The sequence below is a fragment of the Bos mutus genome, chromosome 28 (assembly GCF_027580195.1).
Source record: "Bos mutus isolate GX-2022 chromosome 28, NWIPB_WYAK_1.1, whole genome shotgun sequence".
In the NCBI taxonomy this organism is placed as follows: Eukaryota; Metazoa; Chordata; class Mammalia; order Artiodactyla; family Bovidae; genus Bos; species Bos mutus.
Genome location: NC_091644.1, coordinates 36710001 through 36736342, shown reverse-complemented (window position 1 = coordinate 36736342; position 26342 = coordinate 36710001). Strand labels below are relative to the sequence as shown.

The window sequence follows — 26342 nt, the reverse complement described above, 5'->3', positions numbered from 1 at the left end:
TGCTAATAAATTAATTTGCACCAAACATAAGAAAAATGTTTCAGTGGTTGGAGCTTTTGGATTTCAGAATTGCATATAAAAAATTATACAGCTGTTGTAGAAGACTATTTGCCAATTTCAAATACTTTTATCAAACTGTAAAGGTATAATGTATTCCTTAATTACTATAAGCCAGCGGTCCCCAACCTTTTAGGCACTAGGGACCGGTTTAATGGAAGATAATTTTTCCATGAACAGGGAGGGGGGATGGCTTCAGGATGATTCAAACATTGTGCACTTTATTTCATCAGTTCCACCTCAGATCATCAAGCATTAGATCCAGGAGACTGGGGCCCTCTGCTGGAAGCAAATGAAAATGAAGTGCTCCTAATGTGAAGTTTCATAATGTTCCTAAAATATAGTCTCTTTCTGATATCCCAAGTCAACAGATAATTTTTGCCTTATATGTTAGTCCGTAAGTACAAAAACATAATCGTTTGAAAAACTGTAATAGTTCATAAAATACACTTTTGAAAATATGCTATTACTATCTTCTAAGTGGCTAACAGTGCATGATTGCTTTTAAGATGCATCAAAACAACAAAAAGAAAAGAAAGAAAACTTCCTCTCAAAATAACGTCTTTTAAAAGGACAATTACAAAGGTGTCATTAGAGCTACAACTGAAGATTCACTAAGCAGGGGGGCAAACTAGAGAGAAAAAAGGAATTGAGAGGAGTTTTTTGTATCATTTACAGTAAAATCCAATCAGACCACCCAGATTGAGAACTGGGAAAGGAAGTTTAGAGGAAAAAAATTAAAACACAACCAGTCAGCTGCTCTCCACTCTTCCCACCAATCAAGAACTCTTTACCTTTAATGACTTGGCCCCCTTTTTGTCACCTGCAAACATGGATTTCTCATCAAAGTGCATGGGAAAGGACCTGATGAAATGAAAATATTATAAGTTACAGATGACAAATTCAAGTTCTGGTAGAATTTTCTATCCCTACAAATATTTAAAATTCATAATTTACTCGTGTGTAAGGTTTGGTAACATGAGAAGGTGGCAACAGTTTGCATATAACTATTTGGTAAAAGAGAGCTTTATAATTTGTAAGACTGTAAGGTTTTGAAGAAATTATATGACAGAAATAACCTAAAAAATTAATAACAATTTATGTGAAAAATGTAAAACATTCTGTTAGCATTTCAAAAAATGTAATGCACAATTTACCTTAAGCATTTCTTAACCCAACTTTCCTCCATACTCATTTTAGCATAGACCCAGGATATTTTTTTTAAGGTTAAACTGTAGAATGTAAAGCTAATGTTCTCTTAGGTAATCTATCCTTATGCTAACACATATTACCATGAATTTAAATAGCAACTGGAAGAAAACAAAATTGGTAGAAAGAATACTAAAATAACATTAAATTTTGGCACTACATAAAATTTAAAGTTATATTTAAAAATACAGCCTATTCTCGAGTGTGAAAGTTTATGCAATAAAACTTTTCGGTCAACATTTTTAGAAAAAAATTTTAAAACACTGCCATCCAATGAACTGTCCTTCTCAGTTCTAATTCTCCCTTTTCCTAACCAGCTTTCAGGAGTCAGTTTTTGTTGTATTTCAAGAACTACGTCATCCAATTACAGAGTGGAAAATTTCAGATCACTGATAATTCAAGTCTTACTTTGTATCTTGAAAGATATTCAGTAGAAGGGTTTTTGTGTCAGCATCTTCTTGCACATTTCCAGTGTAAAGGTCGACAATTGAGCGCTCAAAGTATGGGGCCACTTTTGATAAAGCTCGAAGCTCAATTAAATATAGGAAGTACAGATTCTTTAGCCTTCTTGGGCCTTCTCCCTTGGTCTCCACAGGGTCGAATCGGCGTTTAAATTCTTTCATGTTAGGTCCCCAGCTAGGTTTACCCCAGGTTTCTATAAAAGAAATATATTATGTACTTTTAATAAATAGGATTTTTTTTTCTCTAGAGAATATATTCTTTTCCCCAACAATTTTTATACTAATAGAAAAAAATGTGATTACCTTCCAAGAGATAATTTGCACACAGATGTAAATTAATACTAGCATGAAGTCCTGATATAAGCTTATAGAAGACTCGTTTCTCCAGACACAAACCTAGTCAGAAAAATATTGAAAAAGAAATTACGTTCATTTAGATAACAGAAATACTGAATCAAGAGGATTAGGTATGCAGGCTTATTTTTAAAGTTAAGATTCAAGGACATTAAAAATAAATCAAGGAACAATATAAAATAATTAGTTTGAGATCCTCTCACTAGCAGATAAAATAAGATTTTGACTTCAGCATGGAGGTAACTGAATATGATAACTTAATGCAGAATAAGATACAAATGTCTGGACTTCTGAAGGTCCAAACACTCGAGCAGATGTACTTAGTTAAGTCCACATGTTACCCAGAAGGCAATAGCACAGATACTTTGTGGTTTAGGCTAAACTAAAGCAGACTTAGAGTCACTGCTTTTGCTTAACAATAGCTGTTTCTCCTTTTCCCTTCCCTACAGATGTCCTATTTGAACCTACTTGATGGTGGAGGAAGAAGAGACTGAAACTGAATTCTCTTCTTCTTCTAGATTATTATTATTTATTTTTGAAGCCAGGCCCTCAGCAGTGAAAGCGGGGAATCCTAACCAATGGACCACCAGGGAATTCCCCTTCTTCTAGATTCTTTACTGTGTCTTATTAATCCTTTGTCCTGAATTTCTCTACTTAACTACATGTTCTGCTTCTCAGGAGCCCAGACCTAGAAGACAGACATCCAGCCAATAGAAAAATGTGTGCTATTTACATGTGAGTAAAACCACATCAAGATGGAGTTTAGGACTGTGATGGAAGTTTATCTTATGTAGCCTTCTTAAGTCCCATAGGCTTTTGCTCAAAACAGAGTCAAGATAATTTCATCATCCTATCCTACCCCTGCCTCCATTTAAAAATATTTTCTCTTATTACAAGAGTAATACATATTGTGAATGTACTTAATGCTATTAAGTAAAATTTGAAATGCCCAAGAAACTAAATTTTATACTGTATTTTCCATAATAAAAAAGGAACAGTATTTTTAGAAAATATTCTTTATAGAAAATTTTAAAAATAAAACTGCAAAACTTAAGTCTTTAAGAATACACCAGATCCAGAACAATGAGCTTTTTCCCTTTTCTACCACTCAACAGAGTTATGTCTTTTTTTGCCTTTTTTTTTTTTTTTTCACTTTCCCCATGGGGAAAAATGGGCTCCAACAGTGGAAACTAAGAAATAATCTCATTTATATGCTGAAGGCTTTTTAAGACATTAAGAGTATATATGTGGCTTACTTTGCATCTTCTTAGGACCTTTTAGATCTTCAACTTACTTTCCCTTTGTGTTCTACAACAGATGGCTCTGAAGCAAGTAGCTTCTAATAGGAAAAAATAATTATTTTGAGATCTCATTCCCTAATTCAGAATTCTTCCTAGAATATTCTCATCTCATCTCATGGATAGAGTGTGTGTGCATGCTAAGTCGCTTCAGTTGTGTCCAACTCTTTGCAACCCTATGGACTGTAACCCATGAGGCTCCTCTGTCCATGGGATTCTCCAGCTAAGAATACTGGAGTGGGTTGCCATGCCCTCCTCCAGGGGATCTTCCTGACCTAGGGATTGAACCCACGTCTCTTACGTCTCCTGCGATAGCATGCAATTCTTTACCACTAGCACCACCTGGGAAGCCCCATGGATAAAGGTAGAAATTAAATTCTATTTTGTGGTTTCCTCATAATAAATAAAAATTAAATGCAGCATTTACCTCTTAAAAAAAAAAGCATGTGGCCAAGTTTATGGTAACAAGGGATATAAACAATATGAATAACTTTGATAAAACATTAGGTACTAAATTCTCCTGTAGTAAAACTTCTAATCAAATCTGTTATCAAGTAGCAAAATGATCAGATTTGAGGTTCACTTTTTCTTCCTTTAAACCTAAGCAGTAAAATATCTAAAGATAAGAGAATGGAAAATAAGCTAAGCAAAGCTCATGAAAATTCATATGCCTAAAAATGAGAGAGGCAATTCAAATTTGCAAAGTCCACAAAGCTTACCTAAAACGGGGATGGGTGGTAAGTGGGAAGGAAGGAAGAAAAATCTATACTTCCATAAACTGAAAATTAGGCAACTTCAAGAAAAATCTTAACAATAAAAGATGTGCCAAGTGAATGCACCAAGAAGACATACAATACTCTTAGCAGGAAAGTGCTGGAGAGCTGACCCCTGCCTGCAGTCTGCTGCCAGGCCAATGCCTAGCAAATCCAACTGCTGACTTTAGAAAATGGTTCTCCTCTTTCTCTTCTGGATTTAATTTCATTCAAATTCATTTTCACCAACCAAACTACAGGACAACAATATATAATTTTTTTCTCACAAAAGGGCTAGATTTACTGCAATACTATTATTTGGCATTTGTACATTGTTTAGTGATTCTCAAAGCAATTTTCACAGGCATCATCTACACTCACAGCGTAGGTAAGTTGGATGGCTACTGCCACTCTCGTGCCCCAGATCAGCAACCTGAATCTCAGAGAAACTGAGTCAGTTGCCTATAAAAGGGAGTGCTCACTGAACCATGTATCAGTGGACTCCCATCAACAGGATACTAGGAGATTCTGAGGTATACAGTATATATCCTAGAATTTGACATTGCCCATAAATTTCATTCTTATCCTCCATTACCAATATGCAGAGTCTTTCCCCACCTCTTTTAAACTAAATACTATTTTTGTAACTTGCATTTTTAGAATAAAGCTAATTAAACAAAGCTAAGCATCTTTTCCCACGTTGGCCATTTGTCAGTGTAATTCCTAGCAGTATTTGCACATCGAAAATAATTAATTAAAAAAACAGAGAAATCCCATTCATAATATAACATTACTAACAAACCTAAGAATCTAGTATATTGGGATCTATATTACTTTATTCTTTAGTTAGTTTAGACTGTATGTTTAAACATGTTTAAAATCTTCTGAATTCAAATTCATCTTCCCTTAATTTCATATACAAAAAAACCTACTTTCTTTCAAAAAGAATGTCTCTACTTAACAAACCAGACTTGCATAATGCTTCCTAGAAAAGCAGTTTGGATGAGTATTACATACAAAATGGAAATAAGACTGGGAACCAGTTATGAAAATGTGATGACCATATCTGCCCTGTGTATTTCCGTAACACTGGTTTTTAGCTGACCAATATCCTCAACATTTTCAAATAATTTCATCCTAAACTACAATAACATAAAACCTGTTATTTTCTTTCATACACTGTCAAGATTAGTTGTCTAGGTAATGAATCCTAAAACTTACAAATATATATTAAACAAATCTTTTTGTAAGATGCCAATACATTTAAAATGCAGACATTAGGTTACCTTCTAGCCATGTGTAGAATGATTCTCCTAAAAAACAAAGCAAAAACAATAAAAATTATATAAACATATTTACTTAAAGCCTTAAATATCCATAAGGTTGAAGAGAAACAATCTTAAGTTTGCCTTTGATGATAACAACCAAAGCACTGTTCAAAACTTCCAGAAAAAAACTGAATTATAATTAATACAAAAATCAAATTACTAATTATCCTATTTTTCCTGAACCAGTAAAGCTACATATACTTCCTTAATTATCTAAAAATACTAAGTTTCAAGGGATAATTTAAAAAAGTTCTCTAGTTTTCAAGATAATTCTTCAGAAAAGTTAATGACCAGAATATGAAGGGGCCTTACTATGTGTACCATGCTAAAAGAACAAATCCTAGCCCACTACTGTTCTGAGTGAAAAGGAAAATGGCAGTCAGTAAGGGTGAAAATAGTTAATATACTTCCTAAGTTACCCATCCTTATTTTAATTGTGAAAAGCAAAGCATGAGGATGAAAACTCAACACACAAATGGCTGAGCAAGGAGTACAGGGGATAAATTAAGATGGTGGGGAATTTGTCTCCTGAGTCTTCACCCTTTGCAACAACACAAATACCTTCCTAGAGATTCATTCATTCAACATGCTCTTACTTAGATGATACTTTTACAAAGGATCATTCATTATCTCACTCATTTATTCAGAAAGCCCCAACAGTTAATAGCAAAAGTCTAGCTTCCAAGGTCCTCAACAATCTGTCCTCTACTCATCTTTCTAATTTAAACTACCCCATGTGAAGTCTTTCTAACTGCTAACAGGGTCTCCCAAAACATGCCTTGTTTTTTCCTTTTTCAACTCCTTGGTCCATGCTGTCATTCAAGTAGCACATACTATCCAATTCTACTGGCTTAAGTCGGTCCATTATTTGTGCATCTCAAATGCCACCTTTCCCAGTAATATTCCAAGTGAGACAGGATCTATTCCACCTCTGAACAAACTCCTACACCACTCACTGTCTGTGCTGTGTATGTAATAATTCTTTATTGTCTCTTATGAACAGTGCTTATCATTCCTACTGTACATATTTTTAGCTCCTAGAGGAAAGATAGTTCCTCTATCTTTATAAAAAGATATGTTTTATACATCTTTCCATCCTGTACAATGTGTACAATGCTCATCATGGTGCCCCTCTACACAGCTAAGTAAATATTCATTTGAAATAATTATTTTGGCTGTTTGGGGGCATGTTATAACTGACATTCATTTAGAAATCTGGAATAACCTACTGTTGACAAATTATCATTCATCAGATTAAGTGTAATAATGATGACTGAGGTTATAAATTACAAAATCAATAAGAAAATAAAGAAATCACAAGACAAATATCTGATAAAACTATTTTAATTTCCTTCCATTTCTTTAGAACATACTCAAGTAGATCACAATAACCAAAAAATAGGGGAACTTGGAATGTGATCCTGTTTCTATACTAAACATGTAAGTAGAATGGTTGTTACACTGTTTTTAACATAGGGTAACTTTGAATTATATACATTAAAAAAACCTCTCATTTTTTGGGTTGCTATTGATTGCTAGTTATTTTCTGAAAAAAATAGGATAAATACTTTTGAATTAAAAACAGGAAAAAATCAAATTTTGATCATTAAAGACATTTCTTCTACACTTGAAGCAACATAAAATGAGAGTTTTAACTCACCATCATCTTCTCCTGAAAGATAAAATAAATAGATAGGATATCAGAAAATGTCTTTTACAGTTCAGATTCCAATCCTATTTATTTTAATATGCGATTAAAACTTACTGTGTGTTAAACTATTAATCATACCATTAACATTGGTTGGCTTGTAGTTATCCTACAAATAAGACTTCTTAATAAGAATAAAAGCCAAACAGCACAAGATTTTCATATATGTTTTATGCAATAAATAGTATCAGAGAGCAAGTAATCATAAAAACCACTAGTTTCAATAATTAACAAATACACAAAGTTACTCCTTTAATTGTTATGCACACAACTCTTTCTGAACATGTGTTTTCAGACTGGAGCACTTTTCTTTCTTAAATTACTGCTCCTCAGCACACACTCACCTGAATAAAAACCCTTCCCAAACTGTCGTCAATGAAAGCATCCTTGCAGGTGCTGCGGGACTGCCCAGACATGGGGAAGAGGCCGCAAGGCTGGATTCTCAGGCTCCACAGCAGCCCTGCCTTATTGGCTTTACATGTGGAATTCTACATAAGCTTTCATTTTTGAAAAAAAAGTTCTGTTGCACAAAAACTGTTCAAAAACTAGTTGTAGAAGCCCAGCTGTTACAGCTCAGGAATAGCGTGGAAGACACATAGTTAAGAATATTAAACAGCTGTTCATCAACAATTCACAGTTTGAGTGAAGAAAGCTCATCAACAGCATTAGCAAGAGCTATTCCATTACTTCCTAGGGTACCACCATCACCTGGGACCCATTCTCTCCCTTACCCAGTCTTTTGTCTCCCTCTTCTACACTTGTTTTCTCTTTTCTACTCCTCTTTCCTCCCTCTATCTTTTTCTCTGAGCACTTTCCTTCCTCTCCTCATCTCTCCTACAGTTTCAAGTCTTAGTTTATCATAATATGGAAGCGAAGTGTTTCTTAGGATTTGATGCTTTTATTAAATGAACAACTGTACTTTCTGCTTTACAAGTGATCATATGGTCTTCCTTGGTGGCTCAGTGGTAAAAAATCTGCCTGCCAGTGCAGGAGACATGGGTTTGACCCCTGATCTGGGAAGATTCCACATACCATGGAGCAACTAAGCCTGTGCGCCACAACTGCTGAGCCTGTGCTCTAAAGGCCGGGAGCCAAAGCTACTAAGCCCTCAAAACACAACTAATGAAGCCTGAGCACTCTAGAGCCTGTGCTCTGCAACAAGAGAAACCCAAGCACCACAGCTAGAGAGTAGCCCCTCCTTGCTGCAACTACAGAAAAGCCTGCACAGCAATGAAAACCCTGCACAGCAATGAAAACGATGCACAGACAAAAATAAAATAATTAATTTTTTTTTTAAAAGAGTAAGTTATCATAGAAAAGGTCTGGAAGGATACCTTCCAAACTGTACTATGGAAGAGAAAAAGTATGGAGGCAGGTAGGAATGGGGCGGGGTGGGGGAGTGTCCTCTTTATTTTGTATTGTTTAAATTTTCATAAAATCTTATATAATAAAACATTTAAGTTGAAAATAGAAAAGCTATGAGGTAAAAGTAGTAAAAAGAGAGAAAAAGGGTAGGAAGCCATCCACATCGTCTTCATACTCCAATTACCTTGTCAGGCAGTTTCAGAATGAATCTGGGAAGACTATATGCCACACTGTTACAGAGCGCACATCTGAGAGCAGTCCATTCATTCCACCTTCCCAAATCTCTCTGGTTTTGAGAAATGCCTAAAAAGATGAATCTAGACCAGGAAATTCAAGTTCCTAAATCAATCCTGGTCTAAAGAAAGCATTAGGATGTCAATCACAGGGCTTCTCCCAGGGTTTGGGTCCTTGTTGAGAACAGATTGAAGATATGCCTAATAATTTTATACTGAATAACCTCCAACTGTGTACAATAATGCTGTCACATAGAACTATAATACCAGCCATGTATGTGATTCAAATTTTTTTCTAATAAACATGTAATGTTTTCTCATATCCACACTTTGAAAAGTATGGTATACATGCATTACAGTACATCAACAATTTGCTTTGTGATGCAAGAGTTAAAGTGGTTCTACCAAAACAATAAGATTCTGTTTAAGGGCAAAAATATTTTATACTGCTTTAGTTTTTTAATTTAAATGAACTAAAATTACATAAAATGGGAACTTTATGTGTTTCTTTCACACAAGCCACATTTTCTGTGCTCAACAGCTTGATGTGGCAAGTAGCAACCTAACTTTCTGGTATTTCTCTGCATCCTTCTGACTCAGAGTGTTGTGCACAGATCAGCACTTGGGCATCACCTGGGAGCCTCACCCAAGACCTACAGAATCAGAACCTGGTATTTAACAAGGCTCCCAGGTGATCTGTATGCACACTGAAGTCTGAAAAGCACAGGAGGAGCCACTGGTTCTCAAACTTGGCTGCATACTAGAATCATCTAGAAAGCTTTAAAATCACCAATACCTAGATCCTAATTCCAAAGATTCTGACAACTGGTATGGGATAAGGCCTGGACATCCAGATTTTCGGGAGTTCCCCAGAACCTCTAATATATATGGATTACTCATATTTCTAATTTATTTTATATAAAGCTCCTAGTTTAGGACCTGGCACATATCAAGCAGTCAATAAAGGACAGTAATTATAAAAACATGTGGAAATCTTGATACAACTAAGAACTAAGCTTATTCTTTTAATCATTCAAATTAGCAAATATACAAAATAGCTGAAAAATTTCTCAATACATAGTTACAAAAGTATCTTGTAAATAATATCCAAAAGCATGAAAATGTATGAGACACCCACCTCGGCTGGGTGCCAGAGGATTTAAAGGACGATAAACAGATCGAGGCCTGAGAAAGAAAAGTACAAAATTCAGACGTAAATGGTTTGACATTTTGACGTAATTTTTTCCAAAGGAAACAAATATTCCCTTCCTTCCACCTTCCCGCTAGTCAATCCTCCTCCTTCCCCTACCCCCTCCAGTTACTTGAAACAGTTCTCTTCATAGATGCTGTTCCACACTCTCCACGCAGAGGACCCTTTATAGCCGGTGTAACGCTCGGGATTCAACAGCAGGTCTACATACTGAGCAGCTGGAGATCTCTCATCTGAAGAAGAAACAATTCATAAAACCATCTACATGTCACCATCTATGCAAAATTTACCATCACAAAGCAAACAGGGCTACACAAAAGTTAGAGAAATACTGCACTTTCAAGCCATCTCCAAGTTAAAAGGTAGAGTGGTTAGCATACTTGTGATTGTCCTTGACCCAGGATTTATAACAACTTGAACTTAAGAAAGGAAAAATAACTTCTCCCTTTCTTTTGGATGCTCAGTGCTCTTTTAAGTAACATAACATCCCTTACCTTAATTAGAGGCATTAATTACTTCTCAAGTTTAAACCACCAAGACTGAAAAGACCTAACCAAATCATAACCTGTTTTAATATTTCATGTGTTTGCCCCCTCCATGTATATAGCTACCTAAACACATACTTGAGACATGTTAGTACATATTATATGAAAAAAGCTCTCTCTGTTACTCTCTGCTTGGACTTAGGAAGTAAACGGTACAATAACTTTGAGATTCAAAATTGATCATTCAGAGTTACACCATGTTCTAGTAAAAAAAAAAAGTTATAAATTTATTTTTACCAATGTTAATATATTATTTAACATATTAACTGGTTAACATATTGGTTAGTAGGCACAACTTCAAGAACTTATTAGCACATTTGAAATTAAATAATGACTTTCCATGTTGAAACCCAAATAAGTATTTCCTAGATCTCTACTATTTGGACAATATTTTGAGAGAGATCTCTGGGGGATACAAAAGATAAAAGGAAAAATCATCTTAATTACTGAGGTTCATATTTTGGGTAGAAAAGGGAAGTACAGGTTTTCTTACCTACACAAAAATTATAATGACTATGCTTCACAAATCTAATAATACTCATAGGCTGAAGTGCTATGTATGTTGGCACAGATGTATTCTTTTATTTATATGCTTCCTACTTTTTGGTGTCATGGTATTGATCAATGATATTAATATATAGTCACCTGACTTGAAACAAGACCAAATATGGTCATTAAAATATAGTCCCTCTTAGTTTCATTACCTGTCAGTCAAAAATATTCACTGGCCATTCAATGACCATAGATTAAGATTATCCACAATCCTAAAAGGAAAAAAGAGCATCCTGACACATGTCTTCTGAGAACTACCTGGTACTTTAGTGATGCAGGAAGAGTACAAAGCTAATTTCAACTTCCCATTAGTAAACAAGTGGTATCTCAAGATAATGGAAACATGATTTTAAAGAATACTGGCTCTATTTTTAGCACTAACATTATACAGATACTCCACTATGTAAATTAAGGCATAGAAACAGTTTATTTGTAAATGGAAGAACAGAAACTGTCTAAAGACATTTCTTAATCAAGACTTAAGACTAGTTAATTTAAAAATTTTTAATTAACAAATTAAAATTTAAATAAGTTAATGAATTTTATTTTTACAGTAAAATTTTAAAAGCTTTATAATGACTAATTTCTGTTTATTATTTTAAATTTCTTTGAGCCATTCTTAGTTCACTTTACAAAACTGAGTTATCTATATGAACTTAAATACTAAATTAATATCATAAATATATACTCATATACATAATGTCCATATGTATAAAGTACATCCATATGTATAAAGTACATGTGTGTACACACATAAGCCTACACTTAAATAGAGTCATCTATGAATGTGCAGATTGAATTAGTATCACCCTCTTCACCCAATTAAACCAACTAAACAGTAAAGAAAAAAATCCTTGGATTCAGATATTAAAGTATATGGATTTAAAGTATACTTCAAGGGAGTAGAAAGTCACATGAGCAAAATCAATTATACAGGTTTTAAAATTAAGTAAAACTTACATTCTTCACGTTCTTAATATGTATTCCTTTAATTCAACCAAAAATTGTTTTACAAAATGTAATATTTTTTCAAATCATGAAAAAGGTGGGTTTTGTTAACCTACAGAAAGTGTTAGCAAACTATGGCCCACGAGACAAGCCTGGTCTGCTATGTGTTTTGTAAAGAAAGTGTCATGGGAACTCAAGGCTTGTTCATTTGCCTGTGTGCTGCTTTCACTCTGTTATGGCAGACTTGAGCAATTACAACTGAGACCATGTCAACTACGGTCTATCTAATATATATAATACTTGTGGTCTATCTAAAATATTTACTATCTGCCCATTTACAAAAGAAAAAGTTTGTCAACTCCTGACTTATGCTGACAAGAATTTCATGACATCCAGAATGAAGAACATATGAGGGAAAAAGCATACACAGGTTGAGGTCCCCTACAAAACACACCCATTCTTACTCCTGGGGTCACCTGTGACATGATGTTAACTAATTTGTTCCTAAACTATAATTTCTTTTCATTTGTACACCTGTATCGTTCATTCAGATAGTTCTCTTGGATCCCTAATAAATCCTCCCCTCAAAAAGTTTTCTCTTCTTCCTCCCTCTACAAACCTACTCCAAAGATATTCCTTCTGACTATTCTAACAATTACCTAAGGATTCAAAGAATTTCTATTGAGTCTAAATACCTAATTCTGTAAATTTGTCAACTTGAACTAATATTTCTTCTTCCTCCTCAAGTACCCCTTTTATCCGATTGAATTTTCCTTTCACTGCTCTAATTTAGTATTAGTGTTTTGAGGCCACATTGCATTCTCTAGCCCTCCTGACCCATGTATCTCTTAAAATGTAATGGTTGCACAGGCCAACTTAATATGCAGGCTTTTTGCTTATGGACACAGATCAGAAATATTAGGTTATAGACTCAGGACTAAGCCCACAATCTTCTATCTCTGAAGCTACCCCAAACTGCAATTTACTATTAAAACATAATTTCCTCAGTCAAGGAGAAACTATAGTTTATAAAGCACCCAAGTAATTTTGATACACAGCCAGATTTAGAAACTCCTATTTCAAGCAGTATTTTTAACGTATCAATGAACCTGTTGAAAGGGGAAAAATAAAAAAGTAAAAATCTATCACATTATTTATGAAACAACTAGCACTTCCCTGTGGCTCAAAAGGTAAGGAATCTGCCTGCAATGCAGGAGATCTGGGTTTGATCCCTGGGTTGGGAAGATCCTCTAGAGAAGGGAATGGCAATCCACTCCAGTATTCTTGCCTGGAGAATCCCATGGACAGAGGAGCCTGGTGAGCTACAGCGTGTGGGTTCACAAAGAGTCGGACGTGACTGAGCAACTAATACTACCACATGAACCAACTACTTCAATCAACAGATATTTATTGGGAATGAACCATGGCCAGGCAGTGTTCTAGGCACTAGGGACATAGTTATGAACAAAAAGACAAAGTCCTTGGCCTCAAGTAGCTCATAGTCTAGCTGAAGACAGACAATAAAGTTAAATAATGTCTCACACATAGTTCTTAGTGCTCTGAGAGCAGGCAGCGGTGCACAGAGACAGAGGGAAAGTGGTTGCTATTTTATGACAGCAGGTTCTCTAATGAGGTGACATTTGAGCAGAAACCTGAGGCAAAGGAAGCAGCAAGCCATGCATAAAAAACAATAACAAAAAAATAAATAAATAGAGAGGGGTAAGGAGAGCAGCCTACCTCAAACCACTAAATTATTTAAAAACCTATTATTTGATCTATAAGGATTGTCTTCCTTTCAAATAAGAACAAAGCCAAAAACAAATCAGCAGATAACAGGGTGTTTGGCTATATTCCAATACACTGGGGTGAACATTCTTTAGATTTTTTGCTTTAATCTAATGATTTAGATTATTGAAATAACAATGACACCAAAGCTACTCTGATGGTATTTTTTTTAACTGTAGGTGAAAAAATCTTTGGGACACACATGAACATTACTACCCAGAAGAAGTGGTAATCCAACTAGTAGCATGGTTTCACATGTTTAAGACCTACACAAACTATAAAAACTACCAGTTATTTAAATTATGTAATCCTAAAATGATTTTATGTAGGTAGCCATGTGAGTGCTTACCCAGGAATAGTGACTTGCTTTGATGAAACCTTTGCCAATTCTAAATATCATAACAGGGATATTTTATGAATTTGCCTATCACTATATTAAAAAAAAACTTTGTTCAGATTTCTTAACAATTTCCTTGCTGAAACCATATAAACCATGGTAATAACACTCCCTCTCCCAGTGTCTCCTCAATTTACCATAATATTGGAGAAGTGCCCTGTAAGTATCCCATTACAGACTGTATTAACAGCACAATTCTACATACGAATCTTTAAAAAATTTTTAGAAAGCAGACCACTTTAGATGCTTTAAAAATTCAGAAGAACTTCTGCTGCCTGTTAATTATGTGTGCTTGAACCTCAAATCCTTTTCCACCTCAAAAAATATAATAATACCAAGGTAAAAGGTAAAGAGAGGCTGAATGAATTGTCCTAAGCCTATGCAGCACAATTATTGGGAGTATTCTGAGACAAAAGATCTGGAGACACGTCAATTATCTTCTGCTGAAAGAAATGGTAGTTACTATTGAACTGTGGCCTGGCTTTATTCTATTCCAAACAGGGCTGTCGGGATCAAGTTAGAGTCCTTGGAATATTGGAAGGTGTCTTTATGTTAGTTTGTTGAGACCTCCAACTAATTTCGTTGTGAACATTTCTATAATATGGTCACAGACCTATAACTAAGTGGCTTGAATTAGAGGTCCATAGGAGATGGGGGTGTCACAATGGAAAGAAGACGTGTGTGGGAATAAGATCTAGGATTGAATCCTGTCTCAGCCTCTTGCTACTCTGTGATCTTGGGCAAGCTTTTAGTCTTTTTGAGACTCAGTTTCCTCAGATATAAAATAATACACACCTCAACCCACTCTAGTACTTTTGCCTGGAAAATCCCACGGCAGAGGAGCCTGGTAGGCTGGAGTCCATGGGGTCGCTAAGAGTCCGACACGACTGAGTGACTTCACTTTCACTTTTCACTTTCATGCACTGGAGAAGGAAATGGCAACCCACTCAGTGTTCTTGCCTGGAGAATCCCCGGGACGGGGGAGCCTGGTGGGCTGCCGTCTGTGGGGTCGCACAGAGTCGGACACGACTGAAGCGACTTAGCAGCAGCATTAGTGTGGTTGTAAAGCTAAGAAATGATGAACTTCAGGCACTTAGTACAAGGCCTGGAACACCAGTTCTTAAATACTATTATGAATAATAAGATCCACATACAACACCCTGTGTATTAAAGCTGTAACTTTGACTGTATTTTCGCTGATTTAAGTATCTTAAAAGGGTTAAAGTTAAAATAATGTAATTACAATAGTTTATTACCATCAAGTTCACAAAAGTGATCCTGTGAATCATCATATCTTGCCCAGTCAATGAAAGCTTCTTTGCTTTGATTACTAGGGGAAGGAGGAATAAAAGAGAAAAAGGATTAAATTTGGAGTTGAAAAGTTTGACACTGTATTCTAGTGTATTAAAAATAGATAATCTGAGATCACATCTTCATTAATTAGATGGCATTACAAATTCACTTAGTGGTCACATGAAACAATGATTAAAACAAGTGATATGAAAGAGATATTAATTTCCACGAGTGATTTTCATTTAACTACATTAAAACTACTTTAGGCCTAGTTCAATGATAATTACTTAGACCAGAAAACTAATTTACAAATACGTATAAGATGCAATTAAACACAAAACTCAAGCTGGTCTTTTCAGTTGACTTAGGCCTGGTGGGCTGCCGTCTATGGGGTCGCACAGAGTTGGACATGACTGAAGTGACTAAGCAGTAGCAGCAGAAACAAAGTAAATATGTATTATTTTTTCCTAAGTAGGAATTAAATTTACTTTCAAGATTCTTTTAATTTAAATTGCTTCTATATTTATATTACACTCGAAAATACTAAAAAAAAAAAAAAATGCATTTCTAGGATCTTCCATCCAACATCCCTTAGTAACATCAATGTCACTTTTATCACACTGTATTATTCATTTTGCACATAACCTCACATTTAACAAAATCTATGACAAGATTTCTGGCCAGGAGAACTGATAAAGAAACAACTACACTCAAACTAAACCCTGACCTATATTTCCTTTAACCTATACTCAGACCTTCTCTATCTTAAACACACAGCGGCAGTGTATATGAGAGAAGTATTATCACCCTTCTTTACTCACTACACAAAAAGAAAAAAACAAGGCAAAAAATTATGTACTAAGTATAAATCAGGTATTCCTAAACGTGGTACTGTCATAGCCAATAATTTATTTTGCATTTGAGAAGCTGCTGCATAGCATAACCACTGCATGAAGTATATAAGGCTGTCTGCACTACAACCACCTTACCAATAAAAATCTCCAATTTACCACAGAATTTTCTATGAGAATATATAATTAAAGTTAATAAAAAATTTATACCATAAGTGACTCAGTTGACATATATGATGCAATAAAACAAGAATGCCTAAGTTCTAGTTACAACTAAAATGATAACTATAGTCATGTTTAATCAGATAAGTCTTCTCCTGAAAATAGTAAGGAACAAAGCAATTTTGACATAAACAGCTATTTTCTTATTAGCAATATGACTAACTTAGAGGAACGTTTAGTACATTTATTTGATGAGGTTTTCTAATTGTTTCATCTGCTGCTGCTGTTGCTGCTAAGTTGTGTCAGTCGTGTCCGACTCTGTGCGACCCCATAGACGGCAGCCCACCAGGCTCCCCCGTCCCTGGGATTCTCCAGGCAAGAACACTGGAGTGGGTTGCCATTTCCTTCTCCAGTGCATGAAAGTGAAAAGTGAAAGTGAAGTCGCTCAGTCGTGTCCGACCCTCAGCAACCCCATGGACTGCAGCCTACCAGGCTCCTCCGTCCATGGGATTTTCCAGGCAAGAGTACTGGAGTGGGTTGCCATTGCCTTCTTTGATAGAATGCTAATCTAATGCTAATAGAGCTGGCCCAGTTTGGTTTAAAAATGAGTTGGAAGGAAACTTAGAGATCATCTAGCCCAGCTTTTCTAAAAAGTCAGTTTGAAGATTGATGCCGCAGTACTTAGAGAAGAATTTCTTGGGCTTAACCTAGGGCTTCCTATCAAGATGCTGCTGTGAGTTAAAGTAGTCATCTTTAAAGTGGGAAATGGGCAGGAAGAGATGGGATGGAGGGATTACACAGGGGCATGAGAAAACTTTGGGGAGTGTATATATAATTATCTTGATTGTGCTGAGTTTTGTGAGTGTACACTTGTCAAAACATCACACTGTACATTTTGAATAGGTATAGTGTATTGAATGTCAAGTACACTTCTATAAAGCACTACTGGTTGTCAGAGAAGTTGTGGGATGATGAATTCCTGTACAGTACTACTAGCAGCAATGTATTTTGGTACAGTCATTTTGGAAAACCATTTGGCAGTTCTTAATTCCCTGGTGGCTCAGTGGTTAAAAAAAAAAGAAAAAAATCTGCCTGCCAATGCAGGCAGTGTGGGTTCAAAGATGCCTCTGTGGAAGGAAATGGCAACCTACTCCAGTATTCTTGCCTGGGAAATGCCATGGACAGAGGACCCTGACAGGCTGTAGTCCGTGGGGTCACAAAAGGATTGGACACAACTTGGTGACTAAACAATTCCCCCTGTAGGTATACTTCTCCACAGAAACGCATACAAACGTACCACCAAATAGCCACCTAAATGTTCTGTGAAATGGCCAAAACCCATTGGCCCATATGGCCAATCCACCATATTATTCAACATAATGCTGCATAAAATAAGCCAGATACAAAAGAAGACACACTGTATTATTCCACTTATATAAGCTGGCAAAACTAATCTTTCTAATATAACTCAAAATCATGGTTAACTCTGCAAAGTGATAATGGTTAGGGAAGCACCTAAGGTGATCTCCTGGGTGCAAGTACCTTATTCTGGATGGTGGCTAATGGAGTTGGTTCACTCTGTAAAATTAAATTGACTTTTATACTTAGACTTGTATACTTTATTATATGTGTGTTAAACTTAAAAGTTAAAAAAATTAATAACTATGGCTCAACAACAGAAATTTATAAGTGAAATCAAAAGACAAGCCCTAACATCCCATATAACCAACAAAGAAATATTATCAGATTATATGAAGAGTGCCTACAAATTAATTTAGAAATGTACCCTTTCCCCAAAGGAGAGAATAGCAAAGAATATGAACAGGCCATTTACCTCAAAAATGTTATGATTACTTAAGGCCCAGTCCCTGGATCACGTCTCTATTTATATTTTCTCCTTGGTAATCTCACTCAGGTTTATGGTTTTTAAATATCACATATTCATTGAATGACTCCCACATTTTCTTTCCAGTCTGGACCTCTCCCCTGAAACTGAGACTTGTATATCTGCCTGTTTGACATCTCCATAGGCAGTTCAAACTTAACAAGTACAAGGTTGAACTAAAATTTCCCATCAAATCTGCTCCTCTTGTGGATGTCCCCAGTGTAGCAAGTGGCAGCTTCATTTTCTTAGTTCCAAATCTTGTACTTATTCACAGCTCCTATCTGTTTTCATACACAATCCTTCATATTCAATCCTTCAGCAAAAACTATCAGCTCTACCTTCATGGATTGGAGAAGGAAATGGCAAGCCACTCCAGTGTTCTTGCCTAGAGAATCCCAGGGATGGGGGAGCCTGGTGGGCTGCCATCTCTGGGGTCGCACAGAGTCGGACACGACTGAACCAACTTAGCAGCAGCAGCTACCTTCAAAATCTATTCTGAATATGACCACTTCTCAATGTTTCCACTGCTATCAGTTCAGTTCAGTTGCTCAGTTGTGTCAGACTATTTGCACCCCATGGATTGCAGCATGCCAGGCTTCCTGTCTGTCACCAAATCCCAGAGCTTCTCAAACTCATGACCACAGAGTCAGTCATGCCATCCAACCATCTCATCCTCTGTCGTCCCCTTCTCCTCCCACCTTCAATCTTTCCCAGCATCAGGGTCTTTTCCAAGGAGTCAGTTCTTCGCATTACGTGGCTAGAGTATTGAAGCTTCAGCTTCAGCATCAGTCCTTCCAATGAATATTAATGACTGATTTCCTTTAGGATGGACTGGTTGGAACTCTTTGCAGTCCAAGGGACTCAAGAGTCTTCTCCAACATCACAGTTTCAAAGCATCAATTCTTCGGTGCTCAGCTTTCTTTATAGTCCAACTCTCACATCCATACATTGACTATTGGAAAAGCCATCACTTTGACTATACAGACTTTCATTGGCCTTTCTTAATGACTTTCGTAATGCCCCTACTTTTAAATATGCTGTCTAGGTTTGTAATAGCATTTCCTCCAAGGAGCAAGTGTCTTTTAATTTCATGGACTATCCATAGGCCAACTCTCACATCTATACACAACTACTGGAAAAACCATAGCTTTGACTAGATGGACCTTTGTTGGCAAAATAATGTCTCTGCTTTTTAATATGCTGCCTAGGTTGGTCATAACTTTCTTCCCAAGGAGCAAGCGTCTTTTAATTTCATGGCTGCTGTCACCATCTACAGTGATTTTGGAGCCAGGAAAAATAAAGTCTGTCACTGTTTCCACTGTTTCCCCATCTATTTGCCATGAAGTGATGGGACCAGATGCCATGATCTTTTCTGAATGTTGAGCTTTAAGCCAACTTTTTCACTTTCCTCTTTCACTTTCCTCAAGAGGCTCTTCTTTGCTTTCTGCCATTAAGGGTGGTATCATCTGCTTATCTGAAGTTATTGATATTTCTCATGGCAATCAGATTCCAGGTGTGCTTCATCAAGCCTGGCATGATATACTCTGCATATAAGTTAAATAAGCAGGGTGACAATATACAACCTTGACGTACTCCTTTTCCTACTTGAAATCACTCTACTGTTCCATGTCCAGTTCTAACTGTTGCTTCCTGACCTGCATACAGATTTCTCAGGAGGAAGGTAAGGTGGTCTGGTATTCCCATCTCTTTCAGAATTCTCCAGAGTTTGTTGTGATCCACACAGTCAAAGGCTTTGGTGTAGTCAATAAAACATAAATATGTTCTGGAACTCTCTTGCTTTTTCGATGATCCAACGGATGTTGGCAGGTTGATCTCTGGTTCCTCTGCCTTTTCTAAACCCAGCTTGAACATAAGGAAGTTCTCAGTTCATGTATTGTTGAAGCTTCACTTGGAGAATCTTGAGTATTACTTTGCTAGTGTGTGAGATGAATGCAGTTTGTTGCAGTTTGAGCATTCTTTGGCATTGCCTTTCCTTTGGAATTAGAATGAAAACTGACCTTTTCCAGTCCTGTGGCCACTGTCGAGTTTTTCAAATTTGCTGGCATATTGAGTGCAGCACTTTCACAGCATCATCTTTTAGGATTTGAAACAGCTCAACTGGAATTCCATCACTTCCACTAGCTTTGTTCGTAATGATGCTTCCTGAGGCCCACTTGACTTCACATTTCAGGATGTCTGGCTCCAGGTGAGTGATCACACCACTGTGGTTATCTGGGTCATGAAGATCTTTTTTGAATAGTTCTTCTGTGTATTCTTGCCACCTCTTCTTAATATCTTCTGCTTCTGTTAGGTCCATATCATTTCTGTCCTTTATTGTGCCCATCTTTGCATGAAATGTTCCCTTGGTATCACTAATTTTCTTGAAGAGATCTCTAGTCTTTCCCATTCTATTGTTTTCCTCTATCTCTTTGCATTGATCATTGAGGAAGGCTTTCTTATCTCTCCATGCTATTCTTTGGAATTCTGCTTTCACATGGGTATATCTTTTCTTTCCTCCTTTGCATTTCGCTTCTCTTTTCTCAGCTATTTGTAAGGCCTCCTCAGACAACCATTTTGCCTTTTTGCATTTCTTTTTCTTGGGGATGGTCTTGATCCCTGCTTCCGATATAGTGTCATGAACCTCTGTCCATAGTTCTTCAGGCACTCTTTCTATCAGATCTAATCCCTTGAATCTATTTGTCACTTCCACTGTATAATTGGAAGGGATCTGATTTAGGTCATACCTGAATGGTCTAGTAGTTTTCTCCACTTTCTTCAACTTAAGTCTGAATTTGGCAATAAGGAGTTCATGATCTGAGCCACAGTCAACTCCTGGTCTCGTTTTTGCTGACTATATAGAGCTTCTCCATCTTTGGCTGCGAAGAATATAATCAATCTGATTTCGGTGTTGACCATCTGGTGATGTCCATGTGTAGTCTTCTCTTGTGCTGTTGGAAGAGGGTGTTTGCTATGACCAGTGCGTTCTCTTGGCAAAACTCTGTTAGCCTTTGCCCTGCTTCATTTTGTACTTCAAGGTCAAACTTGCCTGTTACTCCAGGTATTTCTTGTTTTCCTGCTTTTGCACTCCAGTCCCCTATAACTAAAAGGACATCTTTTTTGGGTGTTAGTTCTAGAAGGTCTTGTAAGTCTTTACAGAACCGTTCAACTTCAGCTTCTTCGGCATTAGTGGTTGGGGCAGAGACTTGGATTACTGTGATATTGAATGGCTTGCCTTGGAAACAAACAGAGATCATTCTGTAATTTTTGAGACTGGACACAAGTACTGCACTTTGGACTCTTCTGTTGACTATGATGGCTACTCCATTTCTTCTAAGGGACTCTTGCCCACAGTAGTAGGTATAATGGTCATCTGAGTTAAATTCACCCATTCCAGTCCATTTTACTTCACTGATTCCTAAAATGTTGATGTTCACTCTTGCCATCTCCTGTTTGACCACTTCCAATTTACCTTGATTCGTGTACCTAACATTCCAGGTTCCTGTGCAGTACTGTTCTTTACAGCATCGGACTTTACTTCCATCACCTGTCACATCCACAACTGGGCGTTGTTTTCGCTTTGGCTCCATCTCTTCATTCTTTCTGGTATTATTTCTCCACTCTTCTCCAGTAGTATATTGGGCACCTACCAACCTGGGTAGTTCATCTTTCAGTGTCATATCTTTTTGCCTTTTCATATTGTTCATGGGGTTCTCAAGGCAAGAATACTGAAGTGGTTTGCCACTGCCTTCTCCAGTGGACCATGTTTTGTCAGAACTCTCCATGATGACCCATCTGTTGGGTGGCCCACACAGCATGGCTCATAGTTTCACTGAGTTAGACAGGTTGTGGTCCATGTGATCAGTTTGATTAGTTTTCTGTGATTGTGGTTTTCCTTCTGTTTGCCCTCTGATGGATAAAGAGAAGAGGCTTATGGAAGCTTCCTGATGGGAGAGACTGACTGTGGGGTAAACTGGGTCTTTTCCTGCTGATGGGTCATGCTCAGTAAATCTTTAATCCAATTTTCTGTTGATGGGTGGGGCTGTGTTCCCTCCCTGTTGTTTGACCTGAGAGCAAACTATGGTGGAGGTAATGAAGATAATGGCGACCTCCTTCAAAAGGTCCCGTGCATGTGGTCCCAGGCATGCAGTGCCACACTCAGTGCCCCTGACCCTGTAGCAGGCTACTGCCAACCCACACCTCCACCAGAGACTCCTGGACACTCATAGGCAAGTCTGGGTCAGTCTCTTGTGGGGCCACTGCTCCTTCCTCCTGGGTCAGGTGCACATAAGGTTTTGTCTGTGACCTCCAAGAGTCTGTTTCCCCAGTCCTGTATAAAGTTCTGTAATCAAATCCCTTTGCTACACTCAATATGCCAGCAAATTTGGAAAACTCAGCAGGAGCCACAGGACTGGAAAAGGTCAGTTTTCATTCCAATCCCTAAGAAAGGCAATGCCAAAGAATGCTCAAACTACTGCTCAATTGTACGCATCTCACATGCTAGTAAAGTAATACTCAAAATTCTCCAAGCCAGGCTTCAACAGTTCGTGAACCGTGAACTTCCAGATGTTCAAGCAGAAGAACCAGAGATCAACTTGCCAACATCCGCTGGATGATCAAAAAAGCAACAGAGTTCCAGGAAAACATCTAATTATGCTTTATTGACGATGCCAAAGCCTTTGACTGTGTGGATCACAACAAACTGTGGAAAATTCTGAAAGAGATGGGAATACCAGACCACCTTACCTTCCTCCTGAGAAATCTGTATGCAGGTCAGGAAGCAACAGTTAGAATTGGACATGGAACAACAGACTGGTTTCAAATAGGAAAAGGAGTACACCAAGGCTGTATACTGTCACCCTGCTTATTTAACTTATATGCAGAGTACATCATGAGAAACGCTGGACTGGATGAAGCACAAGCTGGAATCAAGATTGCCGGGAGAAATATCAATAACCTCAAATATGCAGATGACACCACCCTTATGGCAGAAAGCAAAGAAGAAATAAAGAGCCTCTTGATGAAAGTGAAAGAGGAGAGTGAAAAAGTTGGCTTAAAGCTCAACATTCAGAAGACTAAGATCATGGCATCTGGTCCCATCACTTCATGGCAAATAGATGGGGAAACAATGGAAAAAGTGGCAGACTTTATTTTTCTGGGCTCCAAAATCACTGCAGATGGTGACTGTAGCCATGAAATTAAAAGACACTTAGTCCTTGGAAGAAAAGTTATGACAAACCTAGACAGCATATTGAAAAGCAGAGACATTACTTTGCCAACAAAGGTCCGTCTAGTTAAGGCTATGGTTTTTCCAGTGGTCATGTATGGACATGAGAGTTGGACTATAAAGAAAGCTGAGTGCTGAAGAATTAATGTTTTTGAGCTGTGGTGTTGGAGAAGACTCTTGAGAGTTCCTTGGACAGCAGGGAGATCCAACCAGTCCATCCTAAAGGAAATCAGTCCTGAATATTCATTGGAAGGACTGAATTTGAAGCTGAAACTCCAATACTTTGGCCACCTGATGTGAAAAACTATCTCATTTGAAAAGATCCTGATTCTGGGAAAGACTGAAGGTGGGAGAAGGGGATGACAGAAGATGAGATGGTTGGATAGCATGACCAGCTCAATGGACATGAGTTTGAGTAAACTCTGGGAGTTGGTGATGGATAGGGAGGCTCGGCGTGCTGCAGTCTATGGGGTCGCAAAGAGTCAGACACGACTGAGCGACTGAACTGACTGAACTGAATCAAATCCCACTGCTCTCCAAAGTCAAATTTCCTGGGGGTTCTACTGCTATCACTCCAGTCTAAACTGAATCACCATCATGTCTTAGAAGGATACTACTATAACCATACAACCAGGCTTCCACAGACCTGGCTCCGCCAAACCCACTCTCTCAAAATCCTCCAGTAATTTTTCATTCCACTCAGTTTGAAATCAATATTCATAGTTAAGGGTCTTCAAGACTCTATGAGATCTCCACCCTACACTTCCCTTGGCCACTCCTCCCCCAGCACCTTTTGATCTTATCTCCTACTATTTTGTTCTTGTTCACTTTTCTCTAGCCACACTGGCCATGTGATTCCTCAAGAAGTCAAGGCACACTCCAACCTCAGGGCCTTTTACTAACCATTATGCATGCCTGGAGTACTCATCCCCACCACCCACCAACCCCAACACCACCACTCCCTCCCCTGCAGTCATAGTATCATGACTCCTGCCTTCAAGAGCACTTTGCCTGTTATCACTCTAGTCTTCTTGGACTATTTATTTATTTATCTGTTGCTGCACCTCCACGCATGTGGGATCTTAGTTCCCTGCTGCTGCTGCTGCTGCTGCTAAGTTGCTTCAGTAGTATCCGACTCTGTGCGACCCCATAGACGGCAGCCCACCAGGCTCTGACCAGGGATCAAAAGTGGGCTCCCTGTATTGGAAGGCAGAGTCTTAACCACTGGACCACCAATTTAAAGCAGTGCAAGCACCTTTACTCCAAGGCCTCTCTCTCAGTCTTCCCTGCATTATTTTTTTCCCTGGCACTCATCATCATTTGACTTACTTCTCATTGACTTTACTTGTTTTAAGCTGCACATGGGGAGGAATCTGTTTCTCATGAACACTGCTATATCCCTAGGATAGTGCCTGGCAGTCATTTGTTGAATGAATAAGAAACCCGAATGCCCAATAAACAGAAGGAAAAAATGCCCAAACTCACTGGTAATCAATAAAATATAAACAAAAATGAGATACTATTTCACAGTTAAACATTATCAATTTTTGTCAAAGATGTGGACAACAAAACAAGTTCTTGGTGTTGGAGGCAACACACAGCCACACAAGTATTTTAGAAAGCCATTAGGCAATATGAAGAACAGCTAAGCAACTATATGCAAATAAACATTAAAAAAAAAAAAAAGAGCAGCTGTAAGACAGCAGTCCTCAGATTCAACAATTTCACTCCTGGTCATCAGTAGGGGAATACCATATTTTACTTGTCTATTTCCCATTGATGAACACTGGGCTTCCCTGACAGTTCAGTTGGTAAAGAATCCACCTGCAATGCAGGGGACCCCAGTTCGATTCCTGGGTCAGGAAGATCCCCTGGAGAAGGGATAGGCTATCCACTCCAGTACCCTGGCCTAGAGAATTCTATGGACTGTAGATAGTCCCTGTGGTCCCAAAGAGTTGGACATGACTAAGCGACTTTCACTTTCACTTTATATGATGAAAACCATTCATCAGCTAAAAGAACGAGGCAAATCTCTGAGTTTTAACATGGATATATCTAGAAAGCAAAATGTGCAGCGTTTCAGAATGTTATTTAACATATATAATTTACATAAAGGAAAAATAAAATCTTCTACACAAACTACATCTATGTATCTACATATAGTTTATATTATAAACTAAAAATAAAAATATGGACTAGATATACACCAAATTTACTTCTAAGAAAAAAGGGAAGAAAACAGGGACTGAGAAAGAAACATGTGGAATTTCAAATTTGTCTTTGACATTTTTCTCAAAAACATGGTAGATAATGTTAACACTTATTCATTTGGAGTAGTGGATATATGGGTGTTTATTATACCATTATTTCTAATTTTCTACATTAGAATTTTCATGAGTAAATCAGATACATAAAACTGCTAACTTTATTAAGTCTTTAACATTTATAGTACACAACTACATATCTAAACAAGAAAAATAAAAAGAACTTCTATTATACTGCCTTCTGCTCACTCATTTTATACTGCATTATCCGAGACCATTTACAAATTATTTATGTTGGCCTTCAAAAGCAGGTTTGTACTTAGAGCAAATAAAGAAAAGTCAACAGAAAAAAAAAATGTATGCATTGTAACAGTTATGTTAATAGAAACCTTTAATAGTCAAAATGCAACATATAGATTGAATTACCATTTTTATTTTTAATTGGAGGATAATTATAATAT

The 26342-nt window shown here is 37.3% G+C and overlaps 1 protein-coding gene across 2 annotated transcripts in view; it reads right to left on the bottom strand.

Moving 5' to 3' along the window:
- The window catches only part of ERO1B (endoplasmic reticulum oxidoreductase 1 beta), a 72368-nt gene that overhangs the window by 11381 nt on the left and 34645 nt on the right, over positions 1–26342 (bottom strand). For both annotated transcript variants that reach the window (XM_070364754.1, XM_070364755.1), the window contains exons 6-13: positions 15459–15532; positions 10088–10208; positions 9904–9950; positions 7120–7131; positions 5418–5444; positions 2031–2123; positions 1675–1921; positions 852–921 (exon numbers count right to left, since the gene is read on the bottom strand). In XM_070364754.1, the coding sequence (XP_070220855.1) occupies positions 852–921; positions 1675–1921; positions 2031–2123; positions 5418–5444; positions 7120–7131; positions 9904–9950; positions 10088–10208; positions 15459–15532 (691 nt within the window). The remainder of the gene's footprint in view (positions 1–851; positions 922–1674; positions 1922–2030; positions 2124–5417; positions 5445–7119; positions 7132–9903; positions 9951–10087; positions 10209–15458; positions 15533–26342) is intronic.